This window comes from Styela clava, chromosome 5 (genome assembly GCF_964204865.1).
Source record: "Styela clava chromosome 5, kaStyClav1.hap1.2, whole genome shotgun sequence".
Taxonomy (NCBI): domain Eukaryota; kingdom Metazoa; phylum Chordata; class Ascidiacea; order Stolidobranchia; family Styelidae; genus Styela; species Styela clava.
In genome coordinates this window covers 6,908,480-6,935,814 of record NC_135254.1, presented here as the reverse complement: position 1 = coordinate 6,935,814, position 27,335 = coordinate 6,908,480, and the positions used below count along the sequence as shown (strand labels likewise).

General features: G+C 36.6%; 1 protein-coding gene across 1 annotated transcript in view; it reads right to left on the bottom strand.

The window, feature by feature from the left end:
• LOC120343929 (poly [ADP-ribose] polymerase tankyrase-like) overlaps positions 1 to 27,335 on the bottom strand; it is a 55,373-nt gene that overhangs the window by 14,548 nt on the left and 13,490 nt on the right. The window contains exons 14-44 of the mRNA XM_078112479.1: positions 27,003 to 27,172; positions 26,513 to 26,591; positions 25,528 to 25,665; positions 24,672 to 24,875; positions 23,787 to 23,891; positions 22,599 to 22,702; positions 21,837 to 21,898; positions 21,054 to 21,187; positions 20,318 to 20,449; positions 19,479 to 19,581; positions 18,521 to 18,651; positions 17,381 to 17,605; positions 16,978 to 17,148; positions 15,780 to 15,929; positions 15,155 to 15,241; positions 14,718 to 14,780; positions 13,309 to 13,473; positions 12,702 to 12,916; positions 12,289 to 12,416; positions 11,149 to 11,365; positions 10,205 to 10,344; positions 9,458 to 9,554; positions 8,790 to 8,943; positions 8,259 to 8,348; positions 7,319 to 7,471; positions 6,268 to 6,385; positions 5,008 to 5,125; positions 4,394 to 4,565; positions 3,512 to 3,604; positions 1,781 to 1,923; positions 1,164 to 1,302 (exon numbers count right to left, since the gene is read on the bottom strand). Of these exons, the coding sequence (XP_077968605.1) occupies positions 1,164 to 1,302; positions 1,781 to 1,923; positions 3,512 to 3,604; positions 4,394 to 4,565; positions 5,008 to 5,125; positions 6,268 to 6,385; positions 7,319 to 7,471; positions 8,259 to 8,348; positions 8,790 to 8,943; positions 9,458 to 9,554; positions 10,205 to 10,344; positions 11,149 to 11,365; positions 12,289 to 12,416; positions 12,702 to 12,916; positions 13,309 to 13,473; positions 14,718 to 14,780; positions 15,155 to 15,241; positions 15,780 to 15,929; positions 16,978 to 17,148; positions 17,381 to 17,605; positions 18,521 to 18,651; positions 19,479 to 19,581; positions 20,318 to 20,449; positions 21,054 to 21,187; positions 21,837 to 21,898; positions 22,599 to 22,702; positions 23,787 to 23,891; positions 24,672 to 24,875; positions 25,528 to 25,665; positions 26,513 to 26,591; positions 27,003 to 27,172 (4,200 nt within the window). The remainder of the gene's footprint in view (positions 1 to 1,163; positions 1,303 to 1,780; positions 1,924 to 3,511; positions 3,605 to 4,393; positions 4,566 to 5,007; positions 5,126 to 6,267; positions 6,386 to 7,318; positions 7,472 to 8,258; positions 8,349 to 8,789; positions 8,944 to 9,457; positions 9,555 to 10,204; positions 10,345 to 11,148; positions 11,366 to 12,288; positions 12,417 to 12,701; positions 12,917 to 13,308; positions 13,474 to 14,717; positions 14,781 to 15,154; positions 15,242 to 15,779; positions 15,930 to 16,977; positions 17,149 to 17,380; positions 17,606 to 18,520; positions 18,652 to 19,478; positions 19,582 to 20,317; positions 20,450 to 21,053; positions 21,188 to 21,836; positions 21,899 to 22,598; positions 22,703 to 23,786; positions 23,892 to 24,671; positions 24,876 to 25,527; positions 25,666 to 26,512; positions 26,592 to 27,002; positions 27,173 to 27,335) is intronic.

Below are 27,335 nucleotides of genomic sequence, written 5' to 3'. Positions count from 1 at the left end.
ACGAGAAATGAACAGATCAATTGTTATGTCATAAACGATGTCAGAGCCAATAGCTGAATAACGGTACACAGCGGTGCAGACATACGTCCAACATTGAGGGACTTGAAAATTACCATACCGGTTTAGAAATTAGCAATTTGAATATGAGCGATCGCGGCCCTGACTGCCCAAGCTTAGTTATTGTTAGATTAATTTAAGGCCGGTTTTATTAATTTTCATAATCGATATGTTAGCATTTTTATTTTATTCATGCCTTGGCGATCACGAATAAAACGCGGTGGGTCACTTTGTGACCCGCGGGTCAGTGGTTCGCCATCCCTGTTATATAAGGCATCCATAAAATCTATAATATTTTTTCAAATTGCAAATTTATCGATACCGTATATTGTTTCGGCCCTCACAGATGTATTAAATGAAGTAAAACTACTTAACGATTACTGATTGAAAAACAACAAACCTGGTTAAGATATATTGAGAACTGACATAACAAAATTAAACTGGAACGGAACTTTATGGACACCCAGTCGTCTAATATGGTGTAATAAATTGGATTGGCAAACATGCAACCAAAAAGATTTCGGCACAAGCAAAATCAGGCACTCCATAAGTATGTGTACCAATATGGCGGTGACTCATTTTGTTCGCCTACTTTATATCAAGTTGTGTAAAGGGACTGAAGTCTATGGACAGGGGTTATATTCACTTGGCAAACACAGACAGTCCCCGAACTCATAAATGAAATAAAATAAGAAAAAACGAAATAAAAGTTTGCCTAATCTTAATCTGGTACACATACTACGGGAGTAGCACAAATCGCGGTAGTTCTATATATAGCAGTGGTTGGTTGTAAGTTGCCTTGAAAAGAGCGGCATATGTATAATAAGAACATGGTATATTGTGCCGCAGAGCCTATACCAGTACCTGAGTGCCACTGTCATATTAGCAAAACTAGCTAGAAAAATACTGTTGCAAAAAACACAATGTGACACTTTTCACATATACAGTTGAGCAACACTTCAATAGGCTACCAATTATAAAATGAACAAAAAGATTTACTCAAAAATAAATCAGCAAATTTTAGGTTTTTGTTGAAAAAACAATTTTTAGGCGACCCAGTTTTTCGTCGCGACCATAATTGATTAAGAAACACTGGCCTATCTTACCCATTCAAGTTCAGGGAGCCCCATAACAGCTTGAAGAGCTTCAGACATTTTTCCCGAGCCTTCCTCCAAAGCATAATCTAACGCAAGTTTATTGTAACGGTCACGAACAGTCAGAGGTACGCCTTGCTCGACTAGCAATCTAAAAACAACATTCAGATTTTGAATTCTGTTACCATAGTTCGTAGAAAAAGGGGAATGTGTTGACAATAAATTTGCACAACTGGAGCATTGTGTTCACTAGCTTTTTTAGAGGTAGTGTTTCGAAATTCAGGGGGGGTTAAATATTTTGCTACCGGCGATAAAACTATTTGTAACTTATAAAAATGTGTTATGTATTTGACATATCAACACACTGATAAAGATGCCACTTTCTGGATATTCAAATACAATTTTACTTAGGTACCCTAGGTTAGGTATTAAAGTGTGGTATCACACCTCAAAATTAGGGGGGGGGGGGGGGGGGGTTTAGGGGAGGTAGAATGAACAATAGTGGCGAATATCGAAGGTTTTTTTTGATTATATTTAAATATTACTCGGACCATATTGACAGAACCTGGTTGAAAAGCACTGTTTTTATACTAATTTAAACAAAAGTGCATGTAAATAGCAAAACTTACTGTAATATGTTCGTATTCTCCCAATATCCATAGGTCAAAGGTCGGGTAGTATGATGCAGAACCGTTCTTCCCTCATCATCGAGTGAGGAGAGAAGAACAGGGGTCTTGTGAGTGAGTAGCTTCTTCACAACATATTCATCATTCTGGAAAAATTTTCAAGTTTACATTATTTCGTAATTCCACTCAAAACAAAAATCTTAGAGATCTGGTACAATGGCCTAGATTCGTCTATTAGGCAACCTACCTGGGATGTGGATAGACTATCGCACAAGAGGCGACCTGCTCAAGAATTTTGTGCGGCCCCTGCATTTGGGGAAAGTGGTGAAATTTCTTACAATTACACACAAAATTCAGATTTATTTTTGAACTTTATTCAATCAAAACATCTGAACTACGAATTAATGTCGTTTTCATCGACGTAATAATATTGTCAGCCACCATTAAATTTAACTATAAAATAACTATAAATGGGATAGTAAATGTAAAGTAGTTTGTGGCTCTTCGCAAAAAAAGATTTGCGACAGTTGCCAGAAAAAAACTTTGCCAACCTCTAGTCTAGCCAACATTTAGGGCAGTGGTTCCTAACCTCTTTTGTTAAATTCCTCTCTTCGTCTATTTAAGAACTTTTTAATTCTCCCTCACTACGCACTAAAACTCCTTCATTCGTTCAATCTTTATTGGATCATTAGATTTTGTTATGCGCGATGTGCACGGTTTAGATCAGGGTCGTCCAACCCAACCCATGGGCAATATGTGGCCCCGGAAGCATTTCGAGTGGCCCGCACTGTATTTTTCAGAATTGAATAAAAAAATTGGAGTAAAACTATTTTTCGAGTGATGTAGTATACAAAGACGTGATACAGACGATTTGTTTATTTTCCTGAAGCCAGCCCGTTCAAATGAACCATCATTGCCATTTTGAATCGAAACCAAATTGGAGGAGATATTGATAAATGAAGGTGCCATAGCCGCTTACACACTTGGTCTTTTACTACTCTATATGACGTTATCGCACAACAATCCAAGCCATCCTCAGATTGAGAATTAGTTAAGGAATGTATATTATGTATTGTTCGGGTTGCCAAAGTTTTACGTCCGGAAATAAAAGAGGTGTTTGCAAAAATAGCCTGTCAAGACAGACCATAACTCGTCATATCGAAGAGCTTGAGAACTCTATAGCAGAAACTTTAATTGCAAAGGCAGGAAAATTTTCATCGTATTCCTTGGCGCTTGACAAAAGCACTGACATCAAGATCTTCTTACGGGGAGTTAAAAATAATTTTTAAATCACTGCAGAGCACGTAGCCATTAAGGGCACGACAAGAGGCATTGGTCTGTTGGGAGCTGTGATGAAAAGATCAAGCGTCTTGGCTTGTCTTTAGCGAAAATTTTGGAAACAACAACTGATATCGCCTAGTTAATGGTTGGAAAACAACAGTTTTATTGGTATAATAATTGTGAAAGTTTAGTGTGCGGATAATGTTTGTTTTTTATTAACATGTAGTCAGTGTAGCAAAACTAGAACATAATGTCATGTTTAGATGGCCTGCGCTATTATTAGTAAACAACATGTGGTCCTTTGGCCAAAAAAGGTTGGACGACCCTGGAATTTCCCTATGAAATACAGAGCACAAGTCCCGCCTAATAACGACTTCTTCCAAGGGAAGCAATTTCCATCAAGTTGGTGAAATGAATTCAGGGGATTTCAAAGTATAAAAAATGTCTTCCAACCTGCTGCACAGCAACCATCAATGGAGTCTGGTTATGCAATCCTTCCACTTGTACATTGATGTCAACATTGTATTCAAGAAGAAGATCAAGGACCTGAAAAGAAACAATAATTTTTTCATACGGCTCTCATGCATGCTTTTCGCTCCGAACTGAACTCTGAAAGGACCAAAATTGGCATTGCCTACCTGGATTATTACACCAGAGGTTCTCGAAACATTTTGAGCAAAATGTGTGGGAATGCCGTAACAGCCAAAAAATTGAAAAAATATACAAATGCGACAAGGGAACTATTGCTAGAACGGTTCGGATGGATGAGAGAAGTTCCTAACTATTTGTGAATATACAAGACTAGCACTGCTGATATTTTTCATGTTCTATGGATTGGAGCAGATCGGGACTTCAGATTGATGTGGTAGGAATTCAAATTCATTTGTCAAGTCTCGCGCCCCAACTCAAAAATAAGCTACAAATAAGTTGTAAAATAAAAGTATGTTTTATTAAAAAAACACGTTTAAAATATGTGGATAATATTGGAACGTAAATATACAAAATAAAGAATATCCAAAATAAGGAGAGCAACATGAAATCTAACAAATAATTTTATTTTTAATAATGTCTAATCTACGTTTTCCTTGTGGAGCGCGGCAAAAAAGACTCAATGCTCAACAAAAAAGCTGCAATGGCATTCTGATTAAAATCAATCATTAAAGATCGACTCTTCTTTAATATCAGTGCGGACGCCCTTTGCAGTCATCAAAGACCCAAATTTGGAAAACTCTGCACCGGTGGACACAGTTTTGATCTCTGTAGAATAGTAGGGGAGTGGAATAAAACTTATTCCCTTTCAAAAGACCCCTGATTTAACCAATTTCAATTTCTTACCCTGTGTGCTTTCCTCTGAATGGCTCTCACAATAGGGTTTATTTGAACTGTGTCGATCTCCTCAGAATTAAAGTAAGCTTCCACGGAGTAGTCGCCAACTACAGATGATATATCAGGAAAGTTACACGATTGGTTGATTGCACCGCTACCTTTGTCATGCTCCAGGAAAAGTCTGAACGATGAGTATAGGATTTAAATTTGATACACAATAAAAAAGAACCAAAAGGCCTTTCCACGGCCAACTGCGCCATTGCACATTGGCCCAAATGCGGCCCACACAGAAGTGCCAATTTTGAATGACGAGCGTCCCGCAAAATGAATTTTCAATTTAGTTAAATCTGGTATGTGCGAGTATTTCCAATTCCTTTGCACTACAAAGCCTATACCTAAGTCCAATTTATTTTCTAGGACAATACAATGCCCTTTTTCGTCCTGCAACTACTAGAAAACCTATGTTGAATAAAGGTGCGGGCCATGGTTTCATCCAGTTATTTCTATCTGACCCTTCTGTATTAAAAGTTGCCCACACCTGTCCCAATATATCAAAGACTGATGGTACAGAGTTAAAATACACCATATAAATGCCCCCATTTTATGTCCAATTGGATACTTACTTTAGAATGGTCGTGGTTAGTTCATCATTGATTACCGGGTTCCACAAGAGGGCAGCAATGGCATTACGATTCTTGAAATCCGTGAAACTGATCATTCTGACGGAAGATGGGTTTCGGTCTAAATAAGATAAATAAAATCAACACTGGAAAGTAATAATCCAATTATTTTATAAAACTTGAGACTTGACAACACTAAGTTCGCAGAAAACACCAGAAGACAAGCAATAGGGGGGAGCTGTCCAGAGGGATAGAATAAAATTAAAGTAGATTTATATAAGTAAAATAATACAACATATGTTTTGATAGAATACTAGTTCCTACAGAAAGCTTGAACTAAGACAACATTAGGACAATAGCCTGTTAGAGACCTCTTTATATCCATTTTTATTTAAGCGATAATAAATTGATTAAATTGTTGATTAACCCTTTCCGTGCGGTGGGCACGTATACGTACCAACGACAAAAGTCGCTAGATTGCGGCGGGTACGTTGATGTACCCCACTGTTTTATTTAGCAATCGGTCGCAAACTGTTGGTCTAGTTTTTCCGGGTTTTAGTTTATTGATAAGAAGTCTTCTTCGAGATTAACATGAGCGACGGTAAATCTCGCTTTCGTTTACGACGGGAATTTTATTTGCGGCGGAACAAGAGAGCGTTTTTGAAATTTATGCAAATTTCGGTGTTTTTTGGGTGGTAATAGAAGACATATTATCCCTTCCATTTACCTAAGTATTTTGAGTTAGATCACGAAATTGCTACAGCAATATTATGCTATTGTTTACCAACCACGAAGCGGTAACAGTAAAGGATTTAGCGAAAATTTCTATTTTTTATCACGGTTTGAAGTTTCAACTCCCAAGAAAAAATAATGCCTTTTTTCTATCCGGTTTGTGACTCAGACACCCACTTTTAAAAAAACTTTTTTTTTTAATCGCCAATTGCAAGCTCTTTAAATAAGCTTTCCAACGAGCCGTCAGTGGGCAGCAGAAGATCATTAGTTTTTTGTTAGTCGATTAGTTGTGGGGGTACAGATGCATAAAATCGGCGTAGCAAATACGATTATTTAATAAAAAATAAAAATCGCATGGAAAGGGTCAAAACAATCTTAAAATGCTGCAAATTGAGGACCAAAAAATAAAAAATAAACTCGCTTTTCTGGCATTTTCACCCAACCAAATCATTAGGGAACACAATCTTCTTAATAAAAGCAAAATATCAACATTTTCAAGCTATTTACAGCCTCTCTAGAGTCCAAACTTACCCATGAAAAACTTGATGAGAGTGTGGTTCTTTGTGTAAGCGGCATAATGCAATGGTGTGCATTGATAATCATCAGTCGTGTAATCTGGGACACCTCGCTCTATTAAAAGCTGTGCAACCTGTAAGATAGGAATTATATTAAATAGGTGAATACTGGTGCAGGAGAGATATAAGGCAGTGATTCCCTGAGTTTATTGACGGGGGACCAAAATCAAAAGGATATTCGCAGGCCTGGAGACGAGAGCACTACAAAGCCTCTATACTGATAAGGGCACGTACAATTGAACTGTGAATATATAAATGCTTAAATTGTGCTAATAAGGTACGGTAGGTAGAACGCAAAAATCTGAAGTGTTAACCTATTTCACTCGAGGTCATCAGGGCCAAATTAAATCTTTACGCTGGCCCTAATTAGCCCGCGAGCCTAGTTTCGGGAACCACTGATAACCGGTAGGTGAATTGAATAAATAAATATTTTAGTGTTCCAATTTTCACTGACATCCGAGCAACAAACAATTATGTCTGTGTAGAAAACTTAATTATTACAGAATTCCCTTTACGCATTATTTTACGCACAATTAAAGATTGTTGGAAATAACTATCATATTGTTGTTATAGCAAGGAAAAAATATCCAAAGCATTATTTTGAAGATTAGATTTCATGCTTTGAAAGTTTTTCTTGGTATATATAGTGATACGATAGTGCTTTTTTTTACCATATGACACCTTGATGAAGTTTTTCTGTATAGAAATTCGAAACATTGGCAAATTAAATCGTTTTGCTAACACCAGTGCTTTATTTATCTTTGACCTGATACAACCATTCCCAGCGTATTCAAGTTTAGGCCAATCACACCACAAGTAGGTAAACGTATAAAAACTGTCAGTTCTTGATTCTTGTCAGTCGCTATCTTAGTCAATGTGCCGTTACTGTTATCGTTTGATTGTGTTAAACTGATGTATCTTTATTTGAATGAAGGGATAATACAAACGTATTATTACATTACATTATTACGTAATGTTTTCCAACTATGAGATGACCTTGATCTCACCTTGATTTGAACGTCTGAGTTCGAAGGTCGATTCATCGCAAGGACATGTAGAAGATTCTGTTTCTTTTCATTTTTTTCACAAAGTTTTCCGGAATCCCGCTGTTTACGTAGAAGAGATAAAACAACTTGATATTTCTTTGCTCTCATTGCAGCCTGTGAAATTATAAAACACAAGTGACATTTCAAACTTGACTAATTGTGCGCTAGCAATACACTTGCCATCAAAAATTTCCTGCATGGGTCACAACTCTGTTTTATTCCGGATGTCCAGCTTTTTATTTTAATATTTTATGTTCTGACTTTCGATTATCTGTGATTAGGAAGATTTATAACATTTTTTTTTTGCAAAAATTCATGAGACATGTCAAAATTTGCTAAATTCTGTCGCGGTTCTTAGTTTAAACGTATTTGATAAAAGTTTTACCTTTTTTTATCAAATACGTACACCGAGAGAATTTGCTTAAACAAAAAATCGAAATTTTGACATGTCTCATGATTTTTTGCAAAAAATGTTTTAAATATTGGGCATCGTAAGGCGGCTCATCTACACATTTCAGGCATGCAGTATACATCTTAAATAATTAAATTCCGCACATTGTGTAATTCAATCTGGCCCGCCTGGTGCTACCACAACAAAACTGAAATCAAATTTAGATGTTTTATCTAAAAATAGCTCAAGGAATTTGTTGAGATCAAGATAAACTTTTGTTTTGGCACGAAACTTATTGTTTTCCACTTTTGTAAAACTGTAAATATTGTTTATAAAATGTAGCTTTGTAGGTCACACTTACAAGACCCACAAGTCTAGATGAGCAAAATTTTTGGCTGCTGCTTCAGAAACCTTGCCCACCCCTGTTCTAGTGGTCGATTGCAAATCTTCCACCAGGAAGTTTAGCCGAGGCTCAAAAGCCTTTTTCCAAAACTAACAGCAGCCACTTACCTCAACAGCTGCAGCATATTTCACACCACAGGCTTCGAGGCGATCAAGCATGACGTACGTTACTCCCTGCCAACCTTTTTCCACGACAACCTAGGATCAAAAAACACGAAATGGATTAATATGAAGAATTTGTACAAGCAGTAGTCAAAATGTACAAACCCCAAGCGCTTGATTCGCTTCTATCAGCTAGGGCCTATTTTTCGTATATCCATAGCAGTATTATCAAACTTTTTAGGCCGCGTCCCCTTTTTAGAATTTTTCAAGTCTCCCGCCTCGAAAATAACTAGCTAACAATAAGCAATAAATAATAGATGATAAGGCGAAAGTATGTTTTATTTAAAAACACATTGAATATATGCGGATGGAACATAAATATATAGAATAAAGAACTACGATAATCAGTGATTACAATACAAAGAACAATAATGTAATAATGACGGAATATAAACAAAGGAGAGTGGCACACAGCAACATAAATAACTAAAACAAATTTCCATAACTTTCTACCATGACATCACAAGACCTAGTTACCTTGAACACTGGCTCGCATGTTGATTTCATTGGTAAAACATTAGCAGACTTGAGTTGCCACTTCTTGGCTGGAATTTCACTTGCGGAATCCTTGGGAATCGTGATAACATTTGTGTTCACGTTGGCCCCTTTTTGGATAAGCATTACTGCACAACTGAACAAAAAAATTCCGAAATTATTTTTAGCCAGCAGAAATGTGACAGCAAAAAATCCAAATTCGATAGCAAAAACTTTGACATAGACAGGGATTCAAAGAAAGTCGGGGCATGAAGTCAAATACCAATTACATATCGCACCGATTTCCAATGTATAAGTCGAGAGTGATAAAAATGGGTCGTATTAAGACGATTCAAGTTTGTCAAAACAAACTTCCAACAAACCAAGTTCTTTTCATTTCATTATATGACTGTATCATTGCATAATTCCTATTTCATTCGGCTTCTTAGTAAGAACCAGATTATTGCATTACGAGTGGTTTTTCTGGAGTTTAATAGGCACTGATATTCGAGAAGATGTTGCGGCTTCGAGCAGGTTTAACTTTGAAGGAAAGGATGCCGAATGGCTCTTTCAATGCTCAAGGTTGCTGACCCGAGGCTTAGGTTAATTATGTATTGAAATCAATATTTATCCAAATTCAGCGCGGTGTTAGTTTGAGAAATCATCCGTACCTTGTCTGTCCAGACTTAACCGCCAAGCTAAGCGGTGAATTCCCATCTGAGTCTTGTCTGTTTATATTCGCTCCTCTTTCTACCAGATGCATGCAGCCTAAGATAAAAACATCATTTTTTTATTAGTTAGGGTTACGCAAGACTAACTACTACCTTTCCTTCCTCACTCTATCCCTGTGGAAGTGGATTCGTATGCGTGTGACTAACAAATAGGAAAAGATTTTTATATTTATCAGGGAGAGAGAAAAGACAATAAGACTGTTCAATCATATGACAGGCCATGAGTAAGGTTACCGGCCCATGTTGGATATGGAATTGGTTGACCAGTTATTTGTTTCAGATGCATGGACTTGATGGTGGAAGAAGGTGTACCTGTTACGAGAACCCCTCTAAAAGGAGTTCAGCAAAATTTTGCACATAATGTGAATCTTCCAATCCACACAGGGTAATCAGAGTTGTTATGGCAAGGATATACTCACACCTTTGTTACATCATAATATATTTCTTTATACATACGTAATGAAAGAACAAAAATATTTAAATACAGTATAAATAACGGATTGTTAATAACCGATAACGAATAAACGAACACAAAGTTTCATCAAATAATTAAGAATCTTGAAACTTTTTATCTGAAGAAGAAGAATCTCGTTTCAGAGGATTCGCTTGCATGTCGAATAAATGGGCTAAATGTTTCACCCTGACTTAAAATGATGCACCATACTCCCAAGATCTTTAATAACTTACATATCATGGCTCCTTGCATTGAAGCAGCATGAAGTGGCGTTTGTCCATTTTTATCAGCTGTGTCTATTTTATCAGCTGTCATTCCTGATGTGAGAAGAGTCGTCAGCTCTATTGGATCGTTGTATTTGTTGCTTTCAGACCTTAAAATAACGCATTTAAGGAAATGATGATTCTTGAAACTTTCACTAAGACACCAAGAAAAAAATATTCAAGCGGTTCTTAAACTTTCTCGTTTAATTCCTCATTGTGCTAAGCATTAGGAATACGCTGGGCCCGCACCTCTGATTACTCTGCGCGGGTTCGCACGTTCGAATCCCATGTGGGGATATGGTAGATATGTGCGAGAGGATTGCTGGACTCCTCTCCGCCGTTGGGTAGTTCATGTACCCGCTGGTCTGTTACGGCTTCCTCCACCATCAAGTCCGTGCTTCCGAAAATAAATAACTAACTAATCACATATCTAACATGGAATGGTAACCGGACTAGAGACCATGGTTCGCCATATGGATAAGCCGTCCTATTGGCTATCCTATTATTACTAATATCGTTTAGTTTTTTACTATATGATACTTATTTATACACACATTATAAACTACTTATTCCACAGATAAGCAGAAGCATGTCATACACACTGAATGAGGTTCCATTGAAGATTAAATAATAAATGGTTTTAAAGTAGACAGGAGGCATTCAACCAAATGAGTTGGGAATGCTGCTCTAAGTTAAGATATTTCATTTAGTCAACTTTAGTACAACCTAATATGTGAAGTGAGAAAGTGTATGAAAGCAGCACCAACACTATTATAATAGGATGGGATTATTCTGGCTGGTCACACCTGAATGCTTCCAAGAAGTAGTAAGAACAGAATTTATTACTGATGAATCGGTTCGTGTGTTCTTAGATTTATTGAATCCCAATAAAGAATATAAACTTTTTTACATACTTCCCAATCTTCATGTACGCATAATGCAATGGAATCCTCCCACTATCATCGTCTGCTGTGAGGCTAGCTCCTTTCTCAATAAGCATATCAGGAATGTCGAATAGCGCAGAATTCGGTCCACTAGCGTTCACCGCAAGATGAAGCGCAGAGCAACCGTTGTGGTCACGTTCATTCAATGATGCTTGCTTCTCGAGAAGAGCATTTACAAGATCCATTTCTATGTGAAAAGGAAAATCGAAAATAAGAACAAGGTGGAAGCAAGAATCTACTAAACATTCAGAGTCTTTAAAAAAACGGAATCAGGCTTTAAATAAGGGGTGCTACTGAAAAGCCTCCTCTGATTTCATTCCCTGAGTCTGCCAAAACCAAAAATGAACTGCAAAAACTTTAAAGAGTCCTATTTTTATAGAGTCTTGTATAAGGTCTTATCTGCAAAATTTCAACCATTTTTAGGACCCAGGATAGACAATAAAATTTACACCAAGAAATACCAAAAACTATGAACTCCTGTTTGGAGTAAAAATTATATATGATCGCAAAATCAACTCATGACTCCAAGAATATAAATTTTTGTACTCGCGTAGTATGTGTACCAAATTAGAGTAAGGAAGGCCATAATTTTATTCCGATTTTCCTTATTTTAGTTCTATTACGATTTTGGGGTCTGTCTGGGTTAGCCAAGTGAATATACCACCTGCCCATAGGTTTCAGTCCCTTTATACAACTTGATGTAAAGTAGGCAAACAAAACTAGTTACTGCCATATTGGTACATATACTTCTGGAGCGCCTAAATTTTCGACAATGAAAACTTCATTCATATTAATGACTTTCACCTGACCGAAATTAAAAATAACATTGACTCCTATCACCACCCTTCTTACTTCACTGTTTGATATAGAGAATCCCACGAATTGTTTATATTCACAAACTAAGGGGGTTTATGTTCAGCTTTTTTGTGCCTATTCCATTCAGAATATTCAAATATTTGGGCAATCACATGTGTTATTACACCAATAGACTGAACAACAATGAACTCATCAGGGAAACTGACAACAGATTGGAATGGAAAGCCATGATCGTCGATGTCTGCATCAGACGTGGCCCATGAGGAAGAAAAAATGTTAATATAAGTAAATTACCCTCTTCCTGTTCTACTGCACACATCAGAGCAGTTCTACCGTTCCTTGGGTCAGCGGGAACGAGTTTAATGTCAGTGATTGTACGAAGCAGTGCGCGGATCGCTGGTAGAAGACTTTTCTCTCCTGGTCTGTGACAAAGAAAATGATGTTTAACCATATTTGCAGAGACAAAGTTCCTTATATATAAAAAGTACTGTGAGACTATGATAATAATTAAATAATGAAGTGCACGTTTAAGAATGTCGAAATATAAATTCTGGAAAGAGCGGAACCCAGTAATTTTAAAAGCTTTGTTTATAGATCTTTCGTAAAAATAGTTGTGTATACCTGCCCTAGTTATTTCTCTACACTAAACCTCAGAGCAAGTGACCTAATGCATCCAAATGTTTTGGAATTCTGCCAACACCACTCACCCGTGTCTTGCTGTTGCCAGGATGAGAGGAGCCATCGGATATTTATGCTTCTTGTTATTTGAACAAAAGTTCGGTTGAGCACCTGCGTCGAGGAGAAGTTGAACTGCTCGTGAATTGCGATGCAATATCGCCATCGTGAGGGGAGAATTTCCAAGCTGATCAAGAACATCGAGTTTGGGTTTGTGACGAAGCAGAGCTGATAGAACTTTGAAATCCTAGGTAAAGAGTGAAATATAAGAAAACCAAAGTCAAACATTTTTTTCTCAGTTCAGACGTCAGAACCAAATTTCAGAAAAATTAAAGTAAACGAATATATTTATTATCGAATATGTTACGATATCCAATTCATATTTGTGAATGATTTAGTCCGACTACCACTTGCAATCATTGTGGCTTTGCTTGTTGTTACATGGTAATTATTCTTTGTTTACATGTTCGTGTGAGGGAGCTGGTAATGGTGCATTACAGATTATGACAGGGCCACAGAAATCTGCTTTGAGAGTACACTGTCATAACTTGTGAATGTAAATCAATGTAACTGTTTTTTAATGAGTTAGGAATCCAGCAATGTACAATGCAATATTTCTCATATAATATTACACCCTACCTTATCTACAGCAGCCTTGCTCAAGTAATGTGCAGCAGATTTCCCATCATCTGTGAGGTTTCTGTAACTTCTACGAGTTTTACCAACCACCATACTTATATCACTCTTTGCAGCGAGAACAAGAGCTTCCAGTAGAGGGCAGGCAATATCTTCGAGAGATTTTTGCTAGATGTGAAAATTAGTGAAATAGACTTGTTGTTTATTAATGGCAGTGGTTCCTAAAGTTGATTGATCGGTGACCAAAATTAGAAGCATAAGAATATTCAAGAATCGGGAGAAGGAAGCGCCTGCAAGTGGGTGATACCGGCACCGGAATATATAATTAGGATACTGATTACTGATATGAATGAATTGTGAAAACTATACACATGCCCAAACTGTGATAATGAAAACATAAAAATTGGCTGTGTCTAGAATGTTTGAAGGTAAAAACATTGAGTGTCAAACTATTTCACTTATGTTCGGCGGGCCATATTAAATCATTATGCAGGCCGAATTGGGAGCGACTGTTTTAGGTAATGCTTTCAACCCCTCACTACAAACAAGGCATGAGACTGATGCTCTGTTTCATTTTCGTCAAATAAAACTACAAGTTGTGTCTCATTGTTAACATAGCTTTGAAAGTTAATCCCAATCTGCAACATATCAGCATCAGCTCGATACAAAGTTCAAAACCTCAGAGATGCATACATTTATGTAGTAAGTGTACATGTTGTGAGGAAGTGGATTAATGTGCTAGGTGTTCTCATGCGCGTCCGGAGAATTTTGCCGTAGGAAATTTCACCACATAGGGTTAGGATAAGCTCTTAACTAACAAATCTTTTTTAAATAAATAAACCTAACCCATTTTAATCACAAATACTCGTTTTACAGCAAAATGCTCTTGAGGTGGTTTTTCATGCGGCGTTTCTTTAATGCAGCGAATTTTCTTGTGGCAAGATTTCATACGACAAAATTTCCTAGAACGGTTCTCATGCCTTCTCTCAACAAAGCTTCACACAAGCAAAACAATGTAGAGAGCTTTCATATTTCAAAAACACGAAAAAGAATTACGAATGAATTACAGAAGCTTCCCAATGATAGATCAACAAGTTTTTACATTCTTTCTTTCCTTTTCTGATTTTAACATTTTTTAAATTTGGCCTTGTCCCTAAAATCGGTCACATAGACTTTTATCCACATAAAAGAATATTCTAATAATTCAAATCAGAAAATATAAAGCAACAATACCCAAAATAAAAATCAAACTTAACTTATTCCCAGTGTGATAAGTATAGTACAGTTACATTTGAATTTTTTAAGTATAACTACAGTAATTTGGCACATCCCAGGGACTGCTTTTACACACATTCATAGGATTCAAATCAAACACAAAAATTATGAAATCTCAAACAAAAAATCATACTTACAATTTTCTTGACTTCTTCTCCATATGTATCAGAATTAGATTCTGTAGATTTGGGCAGTGTTTGCTGAAAAAATGAAAAATTTAGAATCATATTTTCACTGATCTGGTACTATGTGCAACTCTTGAATAAAAGACAATTCACGCACTTATTTCTACTGTATTTTTCCTTTCATATTAAGCGGGGACATTTTAGCGTATGGATCACCAGAAATTTCCAAACTTCATGCAATATACGCATAGCATATTTGCGTTCCTCTCACTTGTCGCAAATTTTTTTTCATCGAAGCTTTTCGGAGTTTTCAGAAAAACTGCCCTCAAAATTACAAGTTTTCACAATAAAATATTTGAATAACTTTTTTATCACAAATTCATTATATAAAAAAAATTTGTTTAATTGACCAAATATTCCATTTATTTTTGATATTTTTAATAACTTACTTCCCCAATAGTCTTTGCCAGCAATAGCAGAGGTGTTAGTCCATATTTATTTCTTCGAGATGCGAGCTCAATCACTGTCTGTGGAGTCTGATAAAAATAGATAGGATAGAAAAAAAATAAGAATTCATCCAGTCCATACATGGCTTTCCAAACTGGGGGTCCTGACCCCCCAGTGGGTCACAAAATGGCTCAATGGGGGTCACAATAAAATCTTTTTTGTCCTAAGTCAAGTTAAAACACAAATATCGATCAAATTTGAAGGATTTAGAACCAGTACTGAGACCCACCATCACCGAAATAGAGCCAAACTTCGATCTGGAGGATATACAAGAACATTGTCAATTTCATTATATTTTTTCAAATATTTCCTGCGTCATGAAACGGTACTTTACTTTCATTTCACTCTAGGAGTCCAGCAATCCTTTCGCACATAATTACCCCGCATGAAATTCAGTCCTGCGAACCCATGCAAGGTAATCAGAGATGCAATAGCAAGCGAATTCCTAACGCTTAGCACGATGCTGTATCAAGAAATGCTACTTCATTTTATTTAAGTAAGTACAGTAATCCTCTCGCCAAGCTATGCTCATATCAAGAGTGTCCCTAAAATAAAAAAGTAACATACCCTATTCACAAGTCCAAATACAGTTTCAGCCATATTGCCTTGGTCCCAGTTCTTTGCTAACATATGAAGTATATTGTCACCAACAGCATTAACACTACGCGGGCAATGAGTATCTTTCCTTACCATGAGTTCTATCAGGTTCACGTTCATCTGTTATAGAAAAATATACTTAGATCAGGGGTTCCCAAGCTTTTTTCAGAACGACCCCAAAGACAACTTTCAAGTGTCCAGTGCGACCCCAAGTCAATATATTTATTTTTCATGAAACTTCAAGAGCTTCCTTCACTGGACTTTCGAGTTTGGTCATGTGGTGGTATTAAGTAAAATAAGCTAAAACCAAACAGTGATGTCACAATAAGCACCTACATTTTCTATAGTATAGGCATAGAGCGATGCCTGTGGGCCTGTTTTACAGTAAGCCATGATACAAACTGCTAAATTCAACATGGTTTGTCAAATCCTAGATGGTTTGTACATCCATCCTCTACCATACCTCAGCGACCTTACCTACTTATCACTCCGACCCAACTTGGGGTCGCAACCCCTGGTTTGGGAACCCCTGACTTAGATGTTTGTGTAGACCCTTGTACGGGGAAGAGGGCTTTGGGGAGATGGTCTTGAACAGTGGTTATTGAAGCAATTGTTCCTAAAGTTGATTGGCCAGGGGCCCAACTTAGTAGTAAAAAAGAAATGAGGGCCGAAAAAGGAATGCACCTCAAACGTTAGATATCGGTAACGAAAATAATAACTAAGATAACAGTGTAATTGAAATGTGACAAATATACACACGCACATTGCACTTTAGTTATGCAGACCATTATAAATCGTTACGCTGGCCATAATTAGCCCGAGGGCTACAGTTTGGGAACCTCTGGGTTGAAGTGTTTAACTTGACTATGTTAGTATCGCAGGTCAAGCAGTCGATAATTTGGATTGGAATCAACGCTCAGCTCACAGTGCTAAGAATTTCAATTCGCAATGGCAAACTAGAAAGTTCCTTCCGGTATTGTAGATCCTAGCATTAGTTGCTTAGAGGGGAAGGTATATAGAACAATGAGATATCTTGTTTTTAAATCATCGAAACATACAACCCGAGTCCGAACCTGAACTAAAAAGGCAACCTTTCTTTGTAGGTATATAGAAGGTATGTAGAACAATGTAAAATCTTGTTTTCAAATTATCGAAACATACAACTTACGTCTTCGACCGCAAAATAAAGAGGCAATCTTCCTCTGTAGTCAGCCATATTTAGTTCGGCTCCTTTTTCAAGTAATAACTCTGCAAGATATAAACTAACTGCTCTTTTTTCAATCTGAATAGTCCTAGGTTGAGTACGAGACCAGATGGAGTTGGAAGCGATGTTATGAAGCTGAAAAAGTAAATTTTACAATATCTAATCTTACACACATGACACAAACAAGGAAAAAATTCAAGGTGTGAAATTACCTCATAAAAATTTAAATAAATAATATTTTCCAAAAGAAATATGATTCACTAGAAATATATGCATTAGTTTACGCAATTTCATAAAAAAAGTCAGAGCAGGACTAATAAAAAAACAGGAAAAACAAATTAATGCTTTTCTAAAACAAAACACTTACTGGCGCCATCCCCTGGACATCTTGAGCGTTCACGTCAGGTTTATAAGTGTCGAGTAAAAATGCGATGAGATCGACAAGTTGCCATGACAACGATTCATCAGCGAGAAGCCTGGAAAGTATTGTGCGTCCTCGTTCGTCTTTGAAATGAATGTTTGCAGCATGCTCAAATAATAAGTTGGCAACATCCCGATGGTTTTTGAGGAGAGCAACTCCAATTGGAGGCATCTGAACAATGAAATGTGCTCAAAGTGAGAAATTTGAACCATATAATATGCGAAACGCCCAACTGATATATGGAGAACCAGCTAACAGCCAACGCAGAAAAACTCTGCTTTCTCAACTACAACTTGACTGTTGAACTGGAGTTATCGAGATTCACAAGCTTCCTGTCCTTACAATAAGTGTTCTTTCTTGCCCTGCACACACTTTTCTTCTGCGCTGTGGCTTTACACTGATAATTTCTAACATAAGGCGTTGAAAATCGCTAAACTCAGTGATGCACAAAGAAAGGTGTAAATGTACTTTTTATGTAAATTTTCGTATCATTGCATGAGTTTAACATTTTGTTATAGACTCCATTTCTTTCGCAAGAAAAAACACAGATTCACAAAGTGTTGCTTGTTACTTGTAGCCATCTTTTTAGATAAGGGAAACATCAATATCGGCTTATCGGCCTAGTTTTAGAAAACTATCGGTATCGGTTTAAAAAAGCAGTATCGGTCGGGCCCTAGTTAAGAAATCGTTCATATCCTATGGGGATGATTAAGTGTGACAGGCTTGTTGGACTTCTCACTGCTGTGGGGTGGTTCAAGTAGCCATTGAGTCGGTTAGGGTCCATGCTTCTGAAGCAAATAACTTACTAAGCTAACGAATCCCATACCCAAAATGAATCGTTGCAAGTCTAAAAATCGGACTCCACTCCAGATTATCCAAAATTCATACTCCGTCTCCGCAAACAAATTTGAAAATACGGCTTCAGTTTCAACTCCAGTCAAAACATAAATGAGAACCCATATCGGACACAAGTTGTAATAAATTGAAAAGCAATGGCAATCCAAAAAGATACCAGCCTTTCAAAAAAGGTATAGTTCCTTATGTATCAGTGGCCGCTTGGAAGGTTTAAAAATCGTCCCCCCTTACCTTTCTGTCATTGTAAACATCTGGATTGGCGTTGGCATCAAGTAGTAGTTGAACACAATGATACCAGCCATAACCTGCAGCGTAGTGGATTGCTGAGTTGTTTGAGGAATCCGTTACATTTGGATCCGCACCTATAAGACATGAGATGATGAAATGATATACTAACACATGAAGGTGTTTTTGTACATGTTTTCAAGGTTTTTACTTATCGATTTGAATCGGTAAGTATGTTGATAGGTATTTGTCTGTCTGTTTGTCTGTTAGATGCACGCGATATCTCACGAAAGCGAGATTGAATCTGCTCCAGATTTTGCATGGGCATTCATCATATGTCGGACCAGAAGCCTATTGATTTTGGATGAATCATGTCGCATAATTAGCGAGTCATTAATTAATTAGTGATGGAACACAAGGTGTCACTATGGAGTAAGAGCGCTCTTTTGGGGGATCCCCTAACTTTCGATCGATAAGTCTTCGGTCTCTGACTGATATTCTCGTTTCAGTTTGTGCAAGGTTTTTTGGTGGATTTGCACTCACTTAGAACACTTAATATTTCACACCGGTATTTCATCCCTAAAAATCAGGGTTTTTCCATATTACCTCTCAATAAGACGGGCCGAAATATTCTTCAGTTAAGCATCGATGGGCTTTCATAATTTTATTGGATAACTCATATACATTTTGGTGGAATCATACCCATGAAATTGACTATTCTTCCAAACAAAAGCTATAATTTGCTGTCAAAAAGGTGGCAGCAGTCATCAAGGCAGCAAAAGCAGCAATTTAGCTTAAAAAGTTAAACCACAGTCGCAAACAAAAGCCGTAATTTAGCGTCAAAGAGGTAACGGAAATCATCAGGACAGCAATGCATTGACTGCTAATGCAAAAACCCCAAACTCTTGATCACACAGCTCGGCAAGAGATTCCTAAATATTATAATATTGAATGATCTTTTTACCTTTTCTCAGCAGATAAGTCATCACAGGGTAATGACCATTCAGAGCAGAGTGAATCAGAGCAGATCTTTGCAGTTTGTCTGGAGCTTCAATACTTGCGCCACACTAGATAAAAAAAATAATAGGTTGTCAAAAATTTGTTTAAAACAAGGAAATTCAAAGTACTGATAGAACGGGTGTAAATTCTAGTATTATCAAAATTAGAAATTGCCAAATTTCTCTGTTAAAATAAATCTATTTATATATAGTGGTTCTCAAACTTTATAGCTAACAATAAGCTACAAATAACAAGGCAAAATATTTTTATATTTAATAAGCTCCACGCCCCCTCAATAAATTGTCTACGCTCCCCTTGTGGGGTGAAGTCATCGTTTGAGAAAAACTTATTTAGAATATATCAAGAAATTTCATATTCAGAAATATAATTTAACAATACATACTGAATAGAAAAATAATGAGATTATAGCAACCACAATAGGTTGTGAGACATTAATTGGACCTCCAGAAGTATGCGCACCAAGATGGCGTACAGCCTGAACATAGTATGTGTGTACCGGTTATGATTCAGGCTGTGCGACATCTTGGTGCGCATGCTTCTGGAGCCCCCATTAATTTCTGCTCCAAAGTCAAACAAATTGTTACTTATTAATAATAAAAGAACTTGATACAATGCTCCCGAAGTATGTGCACCCAGATGGCACACAACCTGAACATAGTATGTGTACCAGGTTAGGGTCATCAGTGTTTACAGAATAGTAGAATATTCATCAGATTATATCTACCTCGATAGGATATGAGACATTAATAACTTTACTTATTCAGAAAAGAACTTGATACCCACATTCACGAGAGCAATGCAGGTCTTCAAATGTCCATTTGCCGCAGCTAACATCAACGGTGTCGCTCTAGCCTTCGAGATGCTGACGGGCCGATCCATGTTCGCCCCGTATTTGGAGAGAACTTCGATCACATTCTTAAACAGAACATACAATAGAATAAGAAGTATGTTTTACAACCGGAAGGATTTTTGCTTGTATTTGCTGTAGTATTACTAATATTCTTTAGTTCTTTATTATTACTACAATACTTATTTGTGTGCAAATAATACAAGGTACTTAATCTTAAAAATTCCAAATAAAGCAACAGGACGTATGGACAAACTCCAAAGATATTAATAAACAACTTGAACAAGAACAGTATCCGCAGCTAATTTTTTTGAGGTACTTAAACTTGCAAAACCGACACAGTTAGCCCATACAACGGTGGTACATCAATTACTCAATATGGCTCAAAACTTAATATGAAAAACGGCACTTGTGAAATTTGACAATGGTAGCGTAAAAATGTGGCAATATAGCAGTAATTTAAATATGACATTATCTAGTTCCGATAGAACATTTTTATAAATTAATTGTGGTGCTCCGTAGATAATTGTGAGCCTCTTCGCAGGCTCCATTACACCAGAAGTTTGAAAACCTGTGCATTAAGCTATAGTTGCCACGGACAGAAAAACACCTCTGATTACACAAAATAAAGTAAACAACGCAACCAATGAGAGGATTTTAAGTTGTACTAACCGCATGTCCATGTTGAGCAGCATAATGAACAGCTGCGTAATTATTTCTGTCTGGACGTTCAACAACGTTCTCCACATGGTGGAGCATGTTCTTTGAAGCTGACTTTAGGATCAGCTCAACGTTACGATGGCGACCTATGAAAATGAAGATGAAATTTAGTGACATCAATTTCGTGAAGTAAGTTAAGCTAGAACTATATCTGCCGATTAACTCTGATTTTAAATATTTTAAATTTGCTCAATTGGTAACCAAATCATATAACTGCGTTAATACTTAGGTTTCTACGGGACTAACTCCTTATCCTCCATCTATGGTTTTGCGCTGGTGGATCCTTATGCATATACTGCAAGGATGCTGTAGCAAAAGTAAAGATAACTATTTCGAGTGATCCAAGAGTTAGGCTGCATACTTGTACAAATATATTTCTAAACTGTTGAATAACTTAAATCATATAATATGCCCAAAAAACAGTAGTAATTATGGTTGTTTATAAATTGTATATCATCAATGCATATTTTTTTAAAACTTTTGAGCCGCCAAGAGGTACTGATATTGTATAGATTCCGTATTTGATTTATAGAGGCGAATCATACACTAGTAAATACTAGGTGCCTGGAGCAGTTTCAAGTCAAACTGAAGGTCTTAGAAAAGGTTTTGACAGTATACATATAAGAATTGTAAGAGGAATGCACTGTTCCTTTATGTCTCAATACCACACAGGTTTCGTTCGATTGACTTTCACAAACTTTTCTCCCAAAAAAGTACACAAATATTGATACAGACCTGCTAATGCAGCCACCATCAATGGGGTCATTCCCATCTGATCCTGTTCTTCAAAGTTGACTCTAAAAAATTAAGAAATGCTGCGTAAGAAAAGGAAAATTGAAGCTATCATCCTTTCACATATTACTTGATGAATTTCTTGTAAGTGCTATATTTTGAATGTTTTCGGCTTTTTTTAAACATTCTTACATTTCAAGTCAGAAGATTACTTCAGTGAATAACACTTGATTTCAAAAAACAAGAAAATGTGGCTTCACATACTTCTGAGTCAACAACTATATTATTTATAGGGTGTCCGTAAAGTCCCTTTACAATTTCAATTTTGGTATGTAGTCAGTTCTCAATATATATTAACCAGGTTTATTGTTTTTTACTCATATATTTGGGGCTCCCGAAGTATGCGAACCAAGATGGCGGACATCGGAACGTAACATGGGTAACAGGTTAGGGTTAGGCGATAATTTTTTTCCAATTTTTCTTATTTTAGTCCTATTATCAGTTCGAAGACTAGCCAAGAGCCTCCCGTAGTATTTATACCTAAAATTATGGCCTAACCCTAACCGAGTACACATATTACATTCCGATGTCCGCCATCTTGGTTCGCATACTTCGGGAGCCCCAAATATTTTTACTTCATTTAATACATCTATGAAGGACAAAAACAATATATGGTATCGATAAATTCCCTTTGTGATTTTAAAAAACCTCAAGACTTTATGGACTATATTTAGGCTACATATATTCAAATTATACAGTCTTTACCTCGTGCACAGAAATTCCAATGGCCCTGTCCCCTCACAGGCAGCAGCGTAATGAATTGGTCGGCGTCCTCTGATGTCCGCAGCATTAATGCAATCTCTTGATAACTGAAATTAAAAAGGTTTGAGAAATTGGCAAAGTTATGTCAAAAATCTATGCTACATTCAGTATATCATATCAAATAGGATTCAAAATTGAAAATGAGATAACGATCGGAGACCATCGACTTATCGATCTACCGGCGCATATCCTTTGCTTTGACTCAATAGCGACACCACATGTCCCATCACTAATTAATTAATAACTCGCAAATTATTTGACATAATCCATCCAAAATCAATAGGCCTCTGGTCTAAGATATGATGAATGCACATGCGAAATTTGGAGCAGAGCTCGCTTTCGTGAGATATCGTGTGTATCTAACAGACAAACAAACAAACGACAAATACCTTCAACATACTTACCGATCAAGATCGATAAGTAATGATCCAATTTTGGCGCTCCTGTAGTATGTACATCAAGATGGCGCACAACCTGATAACTTTAACCCGGTATACTACGGGAGCACCCCAATTTTAACCGATCAAATTGAATATACCAGTATTACCTAAAAACCAGGGATGGGACAATGTGCACAGGACTACAAGACATTTAAAAAACGACTTCAGATCCAGACTATAGCTTGACAAAAATTTGGGCCTTGACGGAAAAGTCCGGAGACTACGAGCAATAAATGTTTTTTTGCGTATTTTTCAAAAAAATCTCCGATTTCCGAGAAACCAAATTTAGACAGCAAAAGTTAATATAGACAAGCTTTTTAGATGGTTCGTTGATACTATCCAGCCAGATGGATGTTTTTTGTGTGTTTCCTTCAAAAATTCAAAGATTTCAAAATTTTAACCCTGTGTAGTCTAAAATTAGACTTTTGATCCAATATCACTTCAAACAAGCCAAATTCAAATTTCATATCACTGTTAAGAACTGTCTAACAATAGAATCCATTGAGTTGGGAATATTAAGCAAGTTTAATATTTTTTGAGTTTCCTTTCAAAATTTTGACCTCAATTACAACCATTGAAGGCCTGACTTTTGAAATTCGAATAATTTAAATAATTCAAAACAAGCCAAATTCAGACTCCATATCTCTGGTAAAAAAACTGTTAACAATAAAACCAATTTAATAAATTTTACCTGAAATAAATTTTTGATATTGGTTGGATCTGGGTTAATCGCAGCTAAATGGACAGGTTGAAGCCATCCATTTGCACTGGCACTCCTCTTCTTGATTTCTTTGTTCTGTAAAGAAGTGATTTACATTGATAAGTATTAAATCCAATAATTTGAAAACCATGAGTTTAACACATTTTCGAATAACTGATGATTTCAGAATCGAATATTTTTTTCAAATCAAGTATGCGACTATTTATTGTAATTGATCCTGTCAACCCATGAATTACTGAAAACATAGAATACATTACTCAGACAGATTGCTGAGCGTTCACAGACAATAAATATCACGTTTTTATCAATAAATCACTGCAGAAAATGATCATATGTCAGAAATGTGTTGAAAAAAGACAGCTTTATTAATGAAAAAAAATTGGGACATTCATTTCGATCATTGGCAGAGAGACAAAAACAAGATGGTCGAAATTCGAAATTTTGCTCTGAACCAATTCGAATAATTAACAATTTGATTCAATTATTCTATTCGAAATGCTCACCCCTAGTTGTGACGTAGTGACGTAATTTTTGGATTCTAGCCATTTTTAATAAAAGTTCCTCACTAGAGTACTAACTTAAATAACATATATTTATTTTTTTCCTAGAAATTCTAGCTACATAGATTCCTCCCTCATATCATTAAGATACTTTCCTACCAAAATAAAATAGACTGCGTCTTGTGAAACACTTTTTAACATTAGTGTATACAGTGCCACCATAACTATATATCATTCCTTGGCTCGCAACTTGAATTTGAGGTTAGTTTTTCTTATTTTCGAGTTCAGAGGCATGAGACTGTTTGGAGAAAACAGTCATAAAAATTATTTCTTACATTTTGAATTTTGTACTTACTGTTAATCTCGGCATAGGTTCTTCTTGCGACAACGCTAACTCATGCAAATCTGTGAAACCGTGACCTTGCAATGACCCCGGTGAACCTTGAACTCCCCCTGGAACAGATTCAGAATGATTTTTGCGAATGTACGAGATCAAGAAATGTGTTGTGTCAACGTGACCCATCTCCGCAGCATGACAGATGCTTTGAAGAAGAAGATTCTAAAAAATAAATAAATATCACTTTCATTTCACTGTTATTATAAAACATTCTAGAGCAGGGGTGTGCAACTAGAGGGCCAAATGCGCCCGGAAGTAAAAATTGTGCGGCCCGTAGACAACTGCCAATTTTGAATGTTGTGCGGACGCGAATGCAAAACCTATACATATGATGTTACAATGTCCTAACTGCTGACTTGTGCGAAGGGAACAATGCATTTCATAGAGTAATCCACAAAATATTTGTGCCTGCAATTACTATTGAGCCTAAGTTAAATAAAGATGCGCCTGCGGTTTCACCCAGTTATTTGTATCCGGCTCTCCTTTATTAAAGGTTGCACGCCCCAGATCTAGAATATCGGTTCCCAACCAAGGACACAAAGCACTTGAACGGGGGTCACAATGCTATGCGCAAAACTGAATTTCCTTTCTTCTTCTTCACAAAAAAATGTTTCCCCTAGTTTCATTGCTTGATTATTTCATATGGTGTTTTCACTTTGTTGAGCATGCATTGTTTAAATATAATGGGGTTTGGAGCCTACCGATTAAAATAACAACACAAGCAAATACTAGAATGACAAACAGGAGGGCTACGAATGCTAAAAGCCACGAGTCATAAGTCACTCTCGTTTGAGATGAAACAAATAATACTTACTGTCATGGTCCCATCTTTAAGCTTGGGGTAATGTGACATAAGAAGACGTAAAGTATCTCTGCCGACACCGTGTGAGCAAGCGAATGTTGCGTACTCTAATGCAGTCGCTGTATCGTTTGGCATTCCTAAATGCCAATCCTGAAATTTTGAGGAAATGATTTGACAGTGATATAACGTTTAATGAATCATCTGGCCCAGTGATTCTCAAACTGTTGGTCACGATAAATTTTTGAGGTCGCAAAGATCACACCAATTTCACACAATATACTATAGGCTATCTACTGTATATTTCAGACTTTGATTCAAAACACAATTATTAGTACTGGTGCAATACATAATTCTCACGATTTTGAGAAAATACATAATATCAGAGTGGAGCGCTTGCATAATAATGCAGACTTAACAGGGGTTGCAGAAAATTTTAATACATTATAAAGGGTCGTGAGCCTGAATGTTTAGGAAGCCCTGATCTGGACTATTAATCGGACATGAGCATGTGACAAGGGCTGTGGTGTGAGAAAATTGGCTTGGTTTAACCCGAGTCTGAAGCGATGTCCTATTTCCAAAGTCTGGATAAAGAATTTTTGATTTTCGGTAGAGATATTTTCTATATACTCAAAACGCTCACGAAATGTTCTTATTAACAGTCTATCAAAAGAGGCTTGCATACGCCAAAGTTTTGTTATCAGAATTTGATTTTGTCATAGTTTGGGCTGAAGTCTGAGTGAGAATTTTCAGGAAATGGTCGGGAGACCATTTAGAATTTTCTAGAACTCCGCTGGTGGAAAATATTATATTCCTAACTTTCCTTTTTCCAAGATGTCATAAAAGTCAAGATGTCATAAATGCAATGAACTGATTAACAGGTAGTTATGTTACTAGACTGTTGACTAAATAACATCTTTCATTCCCACCAAAGTAAAGAGTGACAAATGATGTTTTGAGATTTTTCTTTTCTCAAAAATACGCCACAAAGACAACAAACCTTCAAGAAAGCATAATTCCCTTCTTTCATTCCTTTACTGATGTCAACAGCAGAGAGATGATCACCTTTGAACCCATTCCTAAACATAAATAAAAAAATCATGAATCCTGGGATAAACGTCTTGCATTTACTGTATTTCCTGGCGAAGTCTACCCAGCAAATAGGACAAGATCAGCTTAAAAAATTTTTTCTGCCTATAACCTCAACATGACGAGGCAAGAAAAACGCAATTCAGCGTCTCTGTTCGAAAGATAGGCAACAACATGCGCTGCATTTTTATCGATTGTTAAATTTTTCCTCAGTTACGCATCAATGCACTCTTTCACTTTGACATGCTGACAAAGAATTTTAAAAAAGAACAAAGAATTTGGAATCTCGGAAATCCCTAATTCAAAAATATTATATCTAAAAATCAAGAATTTAAAATAGCAAATGTAATTAATTTTAGTTTTAATAATCTTCCCCGATTCTACAATATTCAACTTCTTACTCAGGATCATTCGGGTCTTTTAAAACTTCAGGAGTCGTCTCGATGGAATGGTGATCGTCCACTCGTTTCATTTCGTGCAACAATGACTGCAGAACACCTTGGTTTGAGCTGAGCAGAGCGTAATGCAATGCAGTGTATTGAACATCTGTTGATCTGTACTGTCTCATAAACTGTGAAGATGAATAAAAGAATTAGAACCCAAGCAGGAGAAAAGAAAAGCTGATAGGAACTCTCGTTAGGTAGGAAGTTTAATAATAATCATTTTTGACGCTCCAGGAGTGTGTGAACCAATATGGAGGTAACTAATTTTTTTCGTCTACTTTACATCGAGTT